This window comes from Fragaria vesca, linkage group LG1 (genome assembly GCF_000184155.1).
Source record: "Fragaria vesca subsp. vesca linkage group LG1, FraVesHawaii_1.0, whole genome shotgun sequence".
In the NCBI taxonomy this organism is placed as follows: Eukaryota; Viridiplantae; Streptophyta; class Magnoliopsida; order Rosales; family Rosaceae; genus Fragaria; species Fragaria vesca.
Genome location: NC_020491.1, coordinates 4,310,491 through 4,328,690, shown reverse-complemented (window position 1 = coordinate 4,328,690; position 18,200 = coordinate 4,310,491). Strand labels below are relative to the sequence as shown.

The 18,200-nt window shown below is 38.0% G+C and overlaps 1 protein-coding gene and 1 pseudogene across 2 annotated transcripts in view; both read right to left on the bottom strand.

Moving 5' to 3' along the window:
- The window catches only part of LOC101294605 (triosephosphate isomerase-like), a 1,849-nt gene extending 452 nt beyond the window's left edge, over window positions 1–1,397 (bottom strand). The window contains exon 1 of the mRNA XM_004288816.1: window positions 1,190–1,397. Within this exon, the coding sequence (XP_004288864.1) occupies window positions 1,190–1,397 (208 nt within the window). The remainder of the gene's footprint in view (window positions 1–1,189) is intronic.
- A 2,147-nt stretch (window positions 1,398–3,544) lies between these two features.
- LOC101294308 lies at window positions 3,545–16,499 on the bottom strand (annotated as a pseudogene). The gene is made up of 22 exons (XR_183828.1): window positions 15,850–16,499; window positions 15,610–15,785; window positions 15,337–15,496; window positions 14,957–15,241; window positions 13,892–14,137; window positions 13,618–13,785; window positions 12,987–13,168; window positions 12,770–12,786; window positions 12,070–12,227; window positions 11,300–11,554; window positions 10,156–10,244; window positions 9,888–10,035; window positions 9,560–9,778; window positions 8,760–9,128; window positions 8,527–8,671; window positions 8,193–8,404; window positions 7,577–7,779; window positions 6,807–7,005; window positions 6,486–6,727; window positions 5,480–5,617; window positions 4,493–5,282; window positions 3,545–4,295 (listed from the first exon to the last, which is right to left on the bottom strand). The product of XR_183828.1 is annotated as a DNA-directed RNA polymerase I subunit RPA1-like (transcript).
- Between the last annotated feature and the right edge of the window lie 1,701 nt (window positions 16,500–18,200).

The following is an 18,200-nucleotide window of genomic DNA, read 5'->3' as shown; positions in this document are numbered from 1 at the left end:
CTCTCCTCTCTTCTCTCTCTCTCTCTCTCTCTCTCTCTCTCTCTCTTCTCTCTCTCTCTCTCTCTCTCTCTCTCTCTCTCTCTCTCTCTCTCTCTCTCTCTCTCTCTCTCTCGCGACACAAACCCAGTGGGACTAAACTAAACCTTACCCTAAATGAATATATATAACATATATATAGATGACTTATCATCATTTGATCTAAGTTGTGTATGGGATGAGAGTACTACTTGGTTAAACACTAAATTAATTTTTATAGTAAATTACTATAAAGTTACTAACCAAATTTCAGTTTACAAATACATCCTTTACATAATATTTTATACATTTAAGGACACATATTAATAAATTAGGACAAACTAATATCCACATGTCATCTGTCACTACAATTTTACTAAAGTACCATTCACTACATATCAACTACTACTGTCAACGAGTAGCATAGTAGTACACTACGGAGTAGCACAGTAGCACATTAGGTGCAGTAGCACATTGGGTGCTACTGCCAAGTAGCACAGTAGCACCCGATTAAAAAGGTGCTATTGCAATTTTTTTTTTCAAGCAATTCTCCGAAATTAAACGAAACTGCCACTGTCGCGATATGAGACCTTCATAGAGCTGCTACTGTCGCTATTAAAAACTTTCTGCTACTGATGACGAAATCGCTACTGCTACCGCGAATCTAACTGCTAATGCCGACTTCTACTACCAATCTGCCTGCTACTGCCTACGTTTGCTACTCATCTCACTTTGCTACTGCTTACTTCTGCTGCTTATCAGAGTGCGCTGCTACTGCCCACTGATGATAACGCTACTGGTCTTGTATGTATCACTGCAAATGAACTTTAAAACTGCATCTACATACAACAGCAATGGTTTAACCAGATAAACAAACCTCATTCACATCAACAGATCTTATTCATGTCCTCAAAACAAATCTCATTCATATATGAAATCACCTACTAATCAACCCAAACCCAAACCAATCAACCTCGATCATTTATATCACTGCTACTGAATGAGACGAATGAGAGACAGAATTAGATCATCAAGCATCTCTTACCAACTGAAGATCAAATCCATGAACATCTCATACAAATTGAAGATCAAATCACCTTCAAATTCAAACTAAAGACTTGACCGGATCATGACAAGGTGCTAGCCTATGAATATGACGACCAGATCACATTACCTTCAAATTCAAAGTAAAGACTTGACCAAGTTAATGTATTGTTACTGCCATGTAGCTTGGGGTTCCTCTTGAAGGCGGCGACGACGCTCCTCTTGAAGGTGATGACGACACTCCTCTTGAAGGCGACGACGGCGCTGAACCCTCGGCTTCCCATAATGACTAAACTGAGCCCTAGGCTCTCCATCTCCAAGCACAACCTCTCATCCATGTCCCGATCCTTCCCGATGTGGATCTTGAACTCGATTCCGACTCCACGAGCAGCTGCGCTAGCTCTGTCGCTCTTTGTCTTCGTCAGCGCATCGAAGTTGTCCTCAGAGTTCTTGTCACCGGCAACGGGGAGGGTGTAGTCGACGGGGATCCAGCCCCAATCGATGCCGAAGAGCGACTAGGGAGGAGGAGGAGCGGTGGTGAGGCAATGGAGTCTGAGGAGGAGGGGTAGCGATGATGGTAAGGAGAGAGAGAGAGAGAGAGAGAGAGAGAGAGATCGAGATCTACAGAAAAAGACAGAGAGGGGAAGAGAGAGGAAAGTTAGGGATGGAGGATATTATGGTCATTTGATAGCTAAAATTTGGATCAAACCTGATGCTTTTAGTTTTGGGCTTGGGCTCATGTCTTAAACTGTATAAAAATTAATGAAAGTGGGTTTTTTATGTTTTTAAATTTGGTCATGTGTTACTATGTAATTTTCTCTAATTTTTTACTTGTAGGACGAGCGCTTTGGGAACAAACCATAGATTGAGGTCGAGCCATTATGTGTTCCTACACATGCATAATGGCGGACGCATAAACTTTCAAATACGGGGACAGTGGTGGATGCATAATTTTTCTCTCATTCAGCAATTATTCTCTTCAATTCTCTCTATCGTATTGTTTCTCCTAAAACACTTTCACCCATCTTTCAATTATAACCAATATGAACACCTTTTCAAAGAGGGACAAAAGGATGGTTAATCGATCTAATGTACGAGAGTGGTTTGTACTTAGAAGGATCTTTTCTGTTAAGTCAGCTTATATAAAGCCACAGGCAAGGTCTCATATTCCTGATGTGGGATTGATATCTCAACATGCCCCCGCACGTGTGGTGAATCTTCAAGCCATACACGTGGACAACTATTTGGGTGACGTGGAGTTCGTGGCCATTGGGCTTCACACGTGGACGTGGGTAACCCGCTCTGATACCATGATAAAGTAGTTTGGGGTTCACATCCAAACCAATTGGCACTGGATAGAGTGACCCAAACCTTATAAAGCCACATACAAAGTCTCATATTTCCGATGTAGGATTGATATCTCAACATTGAGAATGGTTATCAAAATTATGTGTGGCTAAAGAACTAGTCTTTGTGGATTCCTCCTAAGCTGAAAATTTTCTTGTGGACCTTTGTCTCAAGTAAAATCCTTACTAATGTTCATAGATTTCATAGAAGGCTTACCGAGAATCCTTCTTGTCAGACTTGTGCTAACACTCCTGAAACTATGTTACATCTGTTCTGGGATTGTCCTAAGGCCAAATCGGTTTGGAATTCTTTCAATATATCCACCAATATGTTGGCTACTTTCAGTCTAAGCTGGGATGATTAGCTTTCTGCAAATCTTTCTCAGAATGGATGTCACATGAACAATATGAAATGGAATGTGTTCTTTTATTTTCTGCTGATGGTTTATTTGGAAATGGAGGTGCAAGGGTGTTTTTGATAAGACTTATCAGTATCCCTATAATATTTTTGATGCCATCTTTAACTATGCTACTCAGTGGTTCAAGGCAACCTCTATGCCTAGGTTACAAATGACAAGACATGTGGAGAAGCTGTCCTGGATTAAGCATGTGAATGATTTCTTCAAACTGAATGTATATGGTTCAAGGACTACAACTGGTGAAATTGGAGCTGGTGGTGTTAAGGGACCATACTGAGTTTGGAATGGGGGGTTCATGGTAAATATTGGTTCTGGAGAAGTGCTTAAGCTAAAGTTTGGGGTCTTTTTTATGGACTTCAACTTGCTTTGAGTCTACAGATTTCTAGCTTGGAGGTGGAATCTGATTCTTCTGTCCTTGTCAATCTCCTACAGAGTGCTGATGTTGAGCTCCATCCCCTTGGAACTATCTCCTACAGAGTGATGATGTTGAGCTCCATCCCCTTGGAACTATTCTACTTAATTATAGAACTCTGTTGCAGCAGTTTGGTACAGCCCATGTTAAGCATGTTCATCGGGAAAGGAATAAGGTTGCTGCTATTTTAGTTAAAAAAGTACTCTCAATGCTAATCCAGGAGCCTCCGATCGTTGTCACTGAAGCTCTCCTTGATGACATAGCTGGCTTTGCTAGAAACAAGAGCTTTAGTTCTAGCGATGTTGTGTAGCTTGTTTTAGTTGTTTTGCTCTGGGACTTTGGCCTCATTTGTAACAAAAATAATAAAAAATAAAATAAGTAATGAAATCGTGAATGGTCAAGCAACCCTAAAGCAAGGCATATACATACATTAAAGTTAAACTACATCTAAATCTCCATCTTGTGCATCAAATCAAAACATCCAGTACCCACTTTCACCGGCAGCCCAAGACAGGTCCTAGCAGATGGGGTTTCCAAGTCATCCTTCTCCCCATGATATGCTGCTTCCTGAATGAACTTGGAAGCCGTCTCAAATGACATTTTATTCATCGGAGATGTAGACTCCGCTATTCCCCCAAATCTGTTCATTGGACGATAACCACCACTATGAGTCATGTAGTCAGCTATCAGTGAAAGGTGTCTAATATTGACAGATATCCCATACACCTTGAAAACGTTACTTATTTCTTTGATGATAGTTTCTCTGGCAGCTTCTACTCCGTAAGTGTTCAGCATGGCATGAATGTTGTTGGAACATATATAGTTGACATCAAGAACATCTTGCAGTTTCCATAGAGTAGCAAAATCCACGCCTGCTGTTTGCAAGGCTCGCATCTTCTTTTCTTCTTCTGAGGGATTCTTTTCACCCGATAATTTATTTCTGGGATCATTCCAGCAGCAGAAAACTTGATCTTCATTACCATAAATATCAATATCTTGACAATCCAAAATATTGCCAGAGCTTTTGACATAAACATTTCGGGCTGTCTTCCGAGCAATCTGCACACAAATATTGCAAACAAGATAAATATCAACAAGAGGAGAAGTTACACATGAATTGAAAACTTTTAATTTTCTTTATGTGCTGTTATCGTTCTTCTATAATTACTGGACTTGATAGAGGCTGGAGAATAGGACAAAACTTTTAAGCTGTCAAGCTAGAAATTGAGGAAGTTATTAGGAGAAAGGTTACATACCTGATCCAAAAGAATATGAGGTTCATTGGTAAATTTAAAATGGATCTCAAAGTGGAAGCCCTTGGCTGACACAAAAGTTGCCCTGTCATACTCCTTTCTTACTAGCTTTGCACTGGTCTTCTTTTTTATTTTATCTCTTGATTTGGTCTTTTTTCCCTTCGAGTGTGGCTTAGATATACCTCCAGTTGAACGACTTTCTTGCATTTTATCATTAGCATCTGAGATCCCTGTCACACCATCCTTATCAATTTCAACATCAATCTCCCCATTATCAATTTCGTTGTCAAATCCATCAGAATGATGACCTTCATTCAATTCATCCTCCCAGTCATCATCATACTCCATCTCATCTGTACCCTGTCGCTTTCGTTTTTGTGCATCCAACCCAAAATCCTCAGCTCCTTCACCACTGTCATCTAAATTGTCATCGTCGCCACCTTCTTCCTCATGCTGGGATATGTTACAAGAAATATCTTCGTCTGTCTCATTTGATGCCTTCGGCAGTGAATCAGCCTTTATATCTTTTATACCACTAATTTTAGAAAGCAAAACAAGATGATTTTGTATGGCATCCTCCAAAGCCCTGACAAATTTAACCTTTAGGAGTTCCTCCCAATCTTCTGAAAATTTCGAAAGATGTTCCGGTATAAAAAACGTCATCTCAAGCTCATAAACACGGCAGGTCTGATGGTCCTGATGTGTAAATGGTTTAATATTTACTTTCATGCTCTCTATTATGTCTGCCACGGTGATCCTCTTCAACCTAACAGCTAGACTTTTAGCATCTTCCCTGCAAAAAGCAAATAGATCACAGATATCAAACTGAGATAGAGAGCAGTACAGAACGTACTGCAACGTACTAAGAAAAAAGGTTGGGGATAATTCCACAATATCCAACAGTTGGACATAAAACCCCCGTAAACGTTCCATGAGACTTGTAAAAAGAGAAGTGGATGTAGTGCACAACAACAAATTAAAAGAACTCACGCTTTCCCCATTCTCAATGGACATGTCATAACTGGAGTCTTGATATCAATTGAAGCAGTCATCAAGATCTCTTGGAGCCGAGGAATGCCAAGAGTCACATTCATTTCACTTCGCCCAGCGTTATGGAAGGTATTCAGACTGCAAAATAAAAATAAAATAAAAAATAAAAAAGACAGCAGTCATCCTAAGCAAACTGATACTAGGTACAAATAATCAAACACAGTATCACCTAAACAGAGAAAATGACCAAAACAAATAATTGAAACTGATGTATGGCTCTTGATCTGCAGAATAAACCAAATCAATAATACTCACGTATCACATATCATTTACAGATATACTTTTACTTGCACTGTATTAATACAAAGTACATGCAGTAGCAATCCACATCCAAAAAGACAAACAAAAAAGATGATGCAAAAACAAGAGACCAAATCTAATCATACAGCAATGACATTCAGTGATGCTGAGTTGCAGGCAAAGATTTCTACTTGATCGAAAATTTCTTCCACCCAACCCATAGGTTATATAGTCTTGTGTTTTCCTCCATCAAAAATACCCAAAAAAAACTTCCAAAGCAAACAAATGCACATAATTTTGGCCTTTATAATTTCTAACAACTCAGAACACCCCTTTTCGAGTAGCCAGCTTGAATTAACTTCCATACACAGCAGCCACCACCACTATAGTAAGGAAAATGCAGCAAAACAGAGTACACACTTCTCTGCTCCCTAAACCCTAAACTTCCAAAGCAAACAAATGCACAGAATTTTGGCCTTTATAATTTCTAACAACTCACAACGCCCCTTTTCAAGTAGCCAGCTTGTATTAACTTCCATACACAGCAGCCGCCACCACTATAGTGAGGAAAATGCAGCAAAACAGAGTACACACTTCTCTGTTCTGTGCCAAGAACACACCGGTGTGGAGATTAATAGACACTAGGACTTCTCATGCACATCTTTAAATGATAGGGCAAAGGAACAGAAATAGAAAGAAAAATTACGTCATTTGTGTTGATGGTTCTCCAACAGACTGAGCAGCAAGAATACCAACTGGTTCTCCTGGTTGCGCAAGACTGCTGAGAAATTTGTGCTCCATTAACTTCAAGTTGGCATTCTTTTCCTTCAAAGAGAAATCAGGACCTGACATCTCTGCTTTTCTTTTGAGAGCGGGAGGCAACTCATCAATATAGGGATTGAACTTATCAATTTCACGACCAAATCTCTTGTCAAACATTTCTTTATTCTGACAAAAAGAACAAAACATAACAAATGAATAACTTGAAAATGGCTGCAAGGATTGGGATACAGATTAAAGTACTTACATTCGCCAGTTTTTCAAATTTTTGAACAAAACTTGTCAAATGGACATCAATACCATCCTCCCCATATCGGAATTGAATAATCGAACCATCAGCATCGCGAACAGTGTAGTCATAAGAAACCTTAAGGCATTCGAGATTCTTGATTAAGCATCTTTGCAAGTATCCACTACGAGAAGTTTTAACAGCTGTATCAACCAGCCTATGCAGAATAAGATCGTAATTAGATAAGACAAACCAATTGACAATAACGAAGAATAATTCACCAGCTAAAGAAAAGAAAATGGTCATCAACTTATGTACTTCTGGTCATTACCAAAAAAAAAAGTGTCCAACTTTATTAATAAAAGATGCACAAAGCATGCAAACACCAGCACAAAAGTCATAGTGATCCTATGATGAAACAATATTTGAAAGTTTTAAGCTGGATAGGAAATACTACTGAAATTCCCTAAAAGGGCAAAAGGAGACCAAACATGCTCTACAGGCTTCTTTCTTCTCAAGTTTACTGAATTTAGTTTCATACGAACCCGGGGAGGGGGGAGGGGGTGGGGGAAAAGAATGACCTATCGCCCTTTTATAAATCTAACACTTTGACATCATCAAAAGGTTACATCTTTCTATGAGTATTGCAACTTTATTTGCAATGAAATAAACACAACAGAGAATAGGAATACAGCGGAAGAAAGCCACAAACAGAAGTGGGCAAATTTATCACAACTCAACAGCAAAATGGGTTTTCTACGTCAGAAAGGGTTGAGAAGGAAAATTACCCTTCACGGCCAGCCATGCAGTGAAAATAATACTCCTGAGGATGAAGACCGGTAAGAAAACGATCAATAATAAAACCTCCAGCTCGAGGTGACCAATCCCATGGAGGGAAGCATGGTAAGGTTTTTCCAGAAACCATTTGAGGGACTCGCTTGCCTTCTAGCTCTTGCTGACCCAAGTATGCAGCAATTTGTTGGAGATTTGCCTATAAAACGGAAGAAATCTTTGCTTGATACTATTTAAAAAATTAAATATGATATATAACACTCAGCTCACATATCAATACCAAGGATAAAATACCCCTTTGGTTTAACGCCAATCCACCTTTGCTCAAAAACTGAAAGAGAATCACAGAAAAAAATAATAATAATAAAAATAAAAATATTACAGTCTAATTGCATTGTATATCAATAGGCCTCATACATGACCTATCATAGGAATCTTGCATTGCTTTTCTTTTTTGTGAAGAAAAAATTTATGTTTATTGTTTTCACATTTGAGAAATACTACATAAACATTCCAGGGGAAACACATCCTCTATACCCCCTATGCAATATATAAAGTCATGATGCAGAATACTCGTAAGAAAGAACTAGGATGGAAACGCCAAAAACTTACCACACCACCTTTAGCCCCAGAGCTTGTCATAAGATACATACAATTCTTAACAGATGGTTTTGATAAACCTTTCTGAAACAGTTGTTTGAAGACATCAGAATTGGAGATTTTCTTATTAAGTTCACTTGTCATTTTCCTGTCCAACATTTCCGACACAGATTCTCCATTGTTGCGCAAAAATTCTTCAATATCCGATTGCAATATCAATGCACCTGCAATATAGATCACAATTTGATGCATTTGTACAAGTATAAGTAGCTTTCCAGAGTAAAACAAGAACATAAATATTTTAGCCAGCTAATTGGAAGATCAAAAGAGCTTCAAAGACCAATACCTTTTCTTTCATTTTGTCTGACCCCAATAAACTCACGGATAACTTTTTCACCAAGCTCTTCACAACTTTCAAGTTGTTCCTTCATTTTTTTGTCTTTGCTTTGTAATAGCAAAAGATCGTCAACTCCACATGTGAACCCATGCATCTGAAACGCAAGTTCACATACAATACTGAAAAAAGGCTAAATAGGATATAAACTCGAGCATAACAATTTCAATACCGAACTAACTAACCTGTAAATAAACAGTATATAAACGGCTAAAAGCAGAAAGCAATTTTCCTGCAGCTTCCGAACCATAGAGTTCCTGCACATTATGGACCAAACCATAATCACCAAACTGGTTTTTGTCAATCACTCCACGCACCAAGTTGTTTTTGTAGATTAACAACTTGCTCTCATCTGGCTCCTCTTTTTCCCTTGAATCATCTTTACCAGCTTCTTTTATTCTTGACTGCTTCTCTTTTGCTCGGTGACCTTTAGCAGATCTCTCTTCTTCTACAGGAGTCTTACAGTTGAAAAACCCAGATGGAAGTTTTGCTTCCTTTTCAAAAGTAAGTGGGGGAGAACCACTTGTAATTCGATTTAGCAAGGTAGTGATGATCTAGAGAGATGAAAGCACTTGTGTTTATATATAAACCATTCAATTACAATATTATCACCATATTATTATTCACCAACCATAAAATTGATAAAAACAATAATACAAAATTGAAAAAAGAGGAGAGATCAAAAATCAGTCCTGTTCGTCCACTTGATTAATTCCTTTAGTTAATTCTAATGGTGGAGAATTAGGAGGCGAAATTATTTTAGTTACTTGATCATTCTCCACAATTAGATTTAAATATAATTGCAGTTGAGCACTGATGTGTAAGGAATCAACGGAGTAAGCGAACAGGACAAGATCAAGTATATGTATAAAAGCCCACAAACATTGGGACACGGCTAAGCTTTCAAACTATCAGATAGTTGTGCAGATTGTTAGTTGCAAGTATGCACTGCAAAGAGAATTTTGCTGAGCCAGCTCATACTAACCTGCTTGCCAGGCCACTTACGCACTGGTTTCCAAATTGCAGGAAGGGGGAGCTGCATTGCATCTTCAGAGTTGGACATTAGAACCTTTTGACCTGGCTTGCCAGAGAAAGTTTCTGAACCACATGCTGAAACAGAAGAACTATACAGAAGCTGATTCATTTCATCCAAGTCGAAAAAGGTGTCCTTTTCTGAAAGGAACAGAGAACTTATGATATGGTCCTGAAATTTTCCAAACACGATGTAGTTAGAAGCAGCAGTTGCAGAATATCCTAGTAATTTAAAAGGTCCTCAAGGTGAGATATAAACTAGTCCAATAATCACCACGAACCTGAATTAAGGCTCGAATGGGAACACCACTAGTGGGCTTTACGTATTGATTGTTTGCGTTCACCAAATTGTAAGCTTCAGCACGAGAAATTTCATCTTGTGGCAAATGAACATTCATTTCATCACCATCAAAATCTGCATTGTATGTACTGCAATCACAAGAGATAATAACCACCATGTGCTTGCAAAATGAAGTTCAACACCTAAATTTCAATTGATCATCAATTGAACATATATTAGAATCTATCTGCATGTACGTGAAACTGAACCTGCAATTTGCATAGTGCATGCGTAATGTTTTCTCCCCCTTCAACACACGAACTATATGAGCCATTATACTGGGTTTGTGAAGTGTAGGCTGCGAAATGAAAACATCACACCGATTAGCACTGAAGCCTTAATAGTCCAAAATTCACATCATATCAAATATTTGAAAAGAACAGCAAATTAGCACTGAAGCCATTATAACAAATTAGCACTGAAGCAGAACATTCAAGCTATTTTAGACTATTTGCCAGAATAACAAGTCAAGCACATATCCAGGGTTTGTGAAGTGTAAGCTGTGGAATTAAAACACATAATGAATGACTAGTCCAACTACAATCCAGAATTCACATTAGACAATTTCTTTTTAAAGAAGAATAAACTTTTAATTAAATAAGCTGTTAAAAGTAAAAGTTGAGCAAGTTTTCCACATCATACTAGTGAGTCACACACACAGATGAGCAAGTTTTCCACATCAGATGAGGGCCTTCCACTAAGGGGTGATTCCTTTTTTGTCAATTTGAGGGATAAGAAACAGCCATTGGGTTGGGTTTTTAATGAGCACACACAACCATTGGATTAGTTTTTTAATCAGCTTGGATGGTTGAGTTTAAGTCGAAGAATTCAACACTTTTTTTCCAAACCTGAACCGTTCATGTTTTCAGTTGTAAAGATTGTGATATGTGATCAAAAAGTTTGTCAAATTAACAATCCCTCGGTATAACCGTGAAAATGGATCCCTCACTAGAAGGGCCCCGCATACATACGCATACATACATATACATAGATAGGTAGGTACACACATACTGACATACATAATGATAATATATATATATATATATATATAAATTAAGAAAACCCCATATAGAACAACACTTACTGGGCACAAGATCACTAAAAATGAACCAAACATTCCACTATATAAATGATTTTTATATCAACTCTTTGCCGACTTTAATATCAAACATCAAATAAATCAACTAACAAATTCTAGTACTTCGAAGCAAACTTCCTAGCTCAAATATCCAATAGTATGGTAATTAGAGCAATAACTTTGACAAGACCAATTATCCACTAGTATGGTTAAATAGAATATTGACTTTCCAAAATATGAATAAGAAAGTATACACAGAGTCGATCGTGTCATACCTGGCGATTAACAAGAACAATGTCCCCATCTTGCAAGTGACGAAGTACAATTTTGTTTTCGTAGTCAGATCCCTTCCCATGTTGTGTCCCTGCCCCTTTCGAAGAAGGTAACTTTCTTGACAATAAAAGGCGCTCCCTCCGCTTTTGAGGCAACTTGATAGATGTTTTATCAATATAGTGTGTAGCTCCAGGATGGATTTCAGAACCATTGACAATAGCATTTCTCAACTTGAAAACATTCCACGGAGTAACTCTCTGCATTATAATACACAAAGAATAAAAATAGAATCATATAAAACAAGAAAGAGATATGCTTATCAAATCCACACACACGGCTCACCCTTCAAATGGATGAAAAATAATGGATTATTCAAGATACTATACGTGTTTGTTTCACCATGCATTTGTCGTCAGAGACAGTTTTAAAATATGTAAACAAAACATACAACCTTCGGGCAGAAAGATATGGCTGAAGAAATGAAACGAAGTCGGGGAAAGGATTAAGCATAGAGTTTATTGTTGGATGATGAAGGGAACTAGTGGGGCTATTAGATAAAAAATTTAGTAATTCCAATCATAAATGGAAGAAAATCCGAGAAGGTAAGAGCAAGGGAGGGAAATGGAGATTGAGGATGTAGCAACAGAAGGAAACAAATTAGGAAATAAACGGAAAATTTCGATATCATTTAACTGATTTAAGTGATGAAAAATATAGAAACTGCCAATATTGATGCTAATTTGTAGCCACTAAGCCCAATAGTCAACCATACCTCAGGATATGTTAATGTCAATGCAAAGATTGGTGGAATTCCAATCTCATTAACAGCTAAATAGGGGTCTGGGGATATAACAGACCGGCATGCAAAATTAACCCTCTTTCCCATCAGTTTCTGGCGAAACATGCCTGCCTTCTTCTCCAGAATGCCACCTTGACCTAAAACCAAGTACAGAAAGTAAAAGCTTAACTACTACATACAGGAGATAAAAATAATCATGCATTATTTGTATTTCTAAGTATAAAAAAAATTATAAAAAGAAACCTTGGAGAAAACAAATCTACCAGGGATATGCTAGTATCCAAATTAATTTGAATACCCATTTATAAGCTTTTATCTTTACCCTTACATAATTAGTGTCAAAATCAGAACTTCATTTTCAAGAACCAATACCACACTTTAAAGATTGGCTGGGAAAATCAATCATGTTGGAGATCATTTAATCTTCCAACCATATCAAACAAATTGAAGGTTTATAATGAGACTGTTAAGCATTAAAGTTGGCTTCTGATTCAGTTGAGTTTTTTGCATGCAACACTTAAAGCGTAATTTAGAAAATGAATGGATCTGCATAGCTTATGCACCGGTCCACATTTATTTGGAGAGTGCTTTGTACATGGGCAAAAAAACCTCAGAAGCACTGACATTTTAGATGGTTAAGTGTTGCATGCTCGACAAACTCTAACATCCCAACACATCCCTGGACTGGTACTTAAATTGGCAGAGCAACTAGAGGGTCTGATTCTCACTTTTGACGGCTGTGTCAATTGCTTTGATTTTCCAAAACTTCTAAGGGCACTCAGACACGTTTTAGGCTTTTATTAAGTTGTTTATGACAAATCAGGGTTTATTTTCAAGAAAATTTGGAATTGCAAATTTAAAAGCCCAATCATAATCTATCATGGATAAACCGTAGAGAAAAAATATTTGAAATAAACATTCACTCACCATCAAACATTAGATTAATACAATCCTGAAGTCGCTTCCAGCACTGAATTATCTGCGACACTTTGTTCTTATCCAGAGCATCTTTCAAGTACGAATTTGCCCGAACCACCTCACCTAATGAAACAGTTTGCGCATGCTCCATCACCTAAGAATTAGAGAAGGTGGAATAAAAAAATTATTCCATACCCTCTTTAGGTATGAACAAAAGATATAAATTTCTAGAACTGAAACATAATGAAACCCCATGAAATGATACACTATTTGCATTCTCAGCTTAGTGATAGCCTAGTAGGAACTTAACATGTGGCAATTTTATCAAAGAAGCGTCAATTGAAACCCAACACAAAAAGAATACAACTACGCAAGCAGCACACTAATCTAACAGTTACAAAGGTTCCACCCTCCATGTTCGTCAATGTAATCTCGAACCTACCAAACACCTGAAATCCTTAAACAGTTAAGACAACTCCTCCACCTCAAAGTCATTCAGATACATTCCCATTAACAAGGCCTTATACAAGGGTCCACAATCAAATATATGAACATAATATAGATGAGAGAGAGAGAAGGATCCTTGGAGAAAAATAGACATACAGAATCACCACTATGAGCCGGAGGACGAAATTTGATAGGTGGTACAAGAACACTCTCTAAGAAAAACATATAGTGACCTTTTCTTTCCACTCCTTGGCGTTGGATATCACTAAGATAAGAGCAGAGTTGAGCCTCTTTTGTCCACAAAAGGCTCATTATTTCTTTTACCTGCAAGAAAAAAGAACATTTGAAGGTTCCCACACGCATATACCGAATTCAACATTAATATCACTCACTTATCACAGTAACATGCCCATACTTTCCAGGAGCCTACCTTTTTTGGTGTAAGATCTCCTGATAAGGCTTCTTTCTGCTTAAAATACTGATCCAGCACTATGCTCTCTTGTTCTTCACTCTTCTTCGTTGCAGTATCTTGAGTCACAAATGAGGATGCACAAGATATATCAGATATGCCTGCATCAACATCGTTGCCACAAGATTCACCCTCTTCTTGAACAGTTAAAGGTCCTACCAGTTTGCATTTTCTGATTACATTTTTTCTAGCATTTTCAGCCCCACTCTACAACCATCAACCAACAAAAGAGATATATAATTACAAATGCAGTACTTACAAGGTTGAACCCAGGAATGCAAACAAAACTATCGGATAGACTAATCATGGGGTTTGAATATTTAAAATAACACATACATAAACAATAGATATCTTCATGTCTTCATATCAAGTGAAGTGCAACTAACGACTTGTCTTTTTCTTTATTATTTCTTTAGCAGCACCAGCTTATAAATACAACACAAAAAGCAAACCAATAATTATTATCAGACAATACACTAAGAAGAAGATGATCAAGGTCACAATAAGTAAATGAGGGAAAAACAAAAGGCATGAAATGCCTCTAAGAGGATTTAAACCAAGGTCACAAGAAAGGTTTGAAGAATAATAACAAAATTGAAACTGGAATCTTGTTTTTCTTTCCCTTTTGAACTTTAGATCATTACTTTCTTATTTTTCTTCACATGAAGATTTGAACCCATGACTTCTTCACACCGCACCCAATTTGTGCCAAGTGAGCCAGAGGCCAATGAGCCAAGAAAATAGTTGTGTGATAATAGTTTAACTATAAGTGGCTGCTAGTGTCTAAAAACCTTCCAAGTCAAGTCAAAAGGCTCAAAAACCATGTCAACAAAGATTTTCTAGCTTAAAGTGACAAAACAATTCACAGAAGAGGATTCGGAAAAAGCATTAAGCCCCAAACAGGTTTGGTGCCTAACTAGATTCAACCACATATTAAACACAAAAGTACGAAAGCAAATAATAAAATACTGACAGCAGCGTGACTCCTTTCAACGCTTGTTGAATACCAAGGATGAGAGATCATACCCTCTCAAACCAACCAAAAGTCGGTTTAGTGATTTTAGGATTCTTGTGTCCACAATTCTTGCACGTTTGTTGTGTCTCCAGAGAACAATTCAAAATAGACATGGCTTCTGTGAACTGAAGAGATGTCCATCTTTCCGGCTTCGAATGCCTGTCTCTCTCACTATCATTTCCTTCCCCGCCCTCCTTGAGATATGAGTGATGATTAGACGAGTCAGAGTCTAATCTCTTTGCCGCAACAACATCACCTCTCATCACGAGTTCCAATTGGGAAACACATTTTTGAACCTTAAATTACCCAAAAAGAAAATAGAGAGAAGGGTCAAAGGCAAAAATTAAACCCTTAAAAACAATAATTTTACTTGACCACAAACTTCACTTACCTGCTCTCGGCTTGTTCGAAAACAGCAACAATTGAAGCAGGTTCTTTGTAGAAGTTTGTAAAGATGATTGAACAACAATGGATTATAGACGGGCAAAACAATGTCAATATGACCAAAATGGCCTTGGCAATTATACGCGTTCTGGCCACATGTTCTGCAACTGCATAAACGATAAATAACGAACTCAATGAAACATCAACATTTGAACTATAACAAACACCTACCAAAGATGTATTATTCTACTTGAAACTGAATCAGAAGTAGACACGTTACCATGTGTGGCTTCTGTCGTCGAGAGGACCCATTGCCGGATCATAAAGGCCACCTTGCACCGGCGTTCCTAATTCATCAACCAAGTCCGGTTTAGTAATCTTGACGACACTCTGCTTTGACGCCTCTTCGTCTGTAAAGAAGCTGAAACTAACCGCCCTCACCGACTCCGTCGGAACCTGCGATGACAAAAAACCTCTGATTTTCATATAATTTAAGGAAAAAGAGAGGGAGGGAGATCACCTCTAAGATTTGAGCTGAGGCCATGGATACGTCGAGCGGCAAAGTTTTTTTTGTTTTGTTTAAGAGTTTAGGGTTTTATAATCTTCTCAGACTCAAATTCTCTCCCAATGAGATCTTATATGAGAGAGAATCTGAGACTGGAATGGATTAGTATCCAACCCTGACATGGATTTGATTGGAAACAGATTGGATTTGGAAAGTTTTAATCCTGCCTGGACTTGATAACTTAAAAAGAACTCAACTGAGTATGGAAACAAATAAATCTATCAATTTCCGAATCACCATCGTTGAAAGTAAACCATGGCCGGCGGCGACAAACTCCGGCGATGAGATTCCAGTGCAGTGCGGTGGCAATTCAAAAAAGTTGGTTCGGAAGGTTGAAGACAACACGAACGGAGTCGTGGTTGCTGTCTCCATTATCAAAACCCAGGCCAACCTCCTCCTCAAACCATAGTGACCACACCACTTCCCATCAACCCTTTCTTCCTAATGCTCATCAAATTACTTCCACTCAAACTCATTCCCATTCCCCTAGCCCCGGCTCAAGGAATAATCAAGGAGAAGCTTTTAGCGCGTGTTCTCCATAACTCTCACAGTAATTCTCCCTCCGCGACGACGATACGGAGGTGGGTAGCTCGATTTAATTGGGGAATAGTGGTTTGGTGTGTTGAAGAAGCTTCAGTTTGGTAGAGGTGGGTGGGTGTTGATCCATTTTCGTTTTTTGAGTTAGGAATTGATTTTCGTTTCTTGAAGTTTGGTGATCGAGTTCAATTTGCCTGATTGGGTTGACGGGCCACCGACTTCGGTGGTGAGGCCTGGGAATGCGACTGAGGAACACACCATCATCTGCTGAATTGAAGATCTCAGGTACACTTTCATCTCTTCTCTCTGTTTGGGTTAAATTCTCTCTCTTTCTCAGTCATCCCTTGATTCATTGATAACCCTCCTTTAGTTAGACAATGACTGAGGAACACGCTGTGTACCATTCCATATGGCCGGGATATTCTTTTAACTTCTTAGTTTCTGGGTCGACCTCTTATGAACTAGAAAATTGACAAATTCAGACTGACATATTTTTACTGCCCGTGTGTGGAGAAGATAACAAACATGGATTGTTCATTTCCCAACATTGTTCTGTAAAAGGTTGAGGCTTAAGCTTCATTTTGATATTGGAATTCACTATTGCTATTACTCTGTTAGTCTCTATTTCTTCAGTAAATGTTATGTTTTTTGCTAAGGCTTGAATTGTCAGCAGTATATATTCATGGGTTAGCATCAAGTGTGTGTCTATTGATGTGAAGGCTTTTAAATTTTATCTAATTGTGGGCTTTTGAAGTGGATAGTTCTTCACCTTTTGTGTCTGTAGAGCCTTCTACTTATTAAATTATAGGTGTGTTCAATTTTGGTGGTCATCAACTTGATGTGTTGGTTGTATTAAATTATTGTGTATCTGCATATTGGAAAAAAACCAAAAAAAAAGGTGGTGGTACCTTGATTTTATTTAAAAGCGGTAATTCCACATTCCACTTATTTGTCTTCCTGAAACAGCCGGGACAGCAAATATCTGTTACAAGTTTACAACCAGATCATAGCATGTTCATGTAGGTAGTAGTCTATGATGTCTTCATTTTATCTTTCATTCAAGTCCTTGCAAACCATATTGGTACTTGACATTGATTTTCTTTTCTTCAATCATAGGTAATTAGATTTTGGCTTAGTTTTCAACTATTCATGGTGGTCCACAATGCATGTTCGACATTCTTTGGGCATTAGTTTTGTCAGTTCACTTGCTACTTTTCAGGCAATCGTGAAGTTTTATAAATTCACATACGAATGAGATTCAGATACCTCGTTCAACACTTCTCCAAGTTCAAAATTTTGGCCGCTTTGTGCAAGATGTCTCTACTCTTATTATTCAAACCTAAATTGTTAGATTTTTTGATGTGGTTTTTGTTCGCAGGATTTCTCTGAGGAGCTGAGTAAGTATGGACAGTGCGAGAGCTTGAATTCCTAATTAATCTTTAGTATAGGTATAATTTGTTGGACTAATTGGATGTGCTATTTGTGTGTGTGCGCGCGCTAATAGATTGGTAACGTGTACTTTCAGTTCAGGGAGGGAAGAACATGCTGCAGTTGGGCTCCAGAATCACTGGGACGCTTTATGCAGGTTGATTTCTAATGCACTATAGACATATGAGTATTACAAGTACTGATGCATATGGAATTTGAAATTTAGGAACATGATAGATTGATGCCTTTGCTGGCTGTTACCTCATTCTTTTATTTGATCTGGGTTCAGTTTTGAACCATTAGGTGCCCTTTTTTGTTTGTGTATAAATCATGTTATGCAT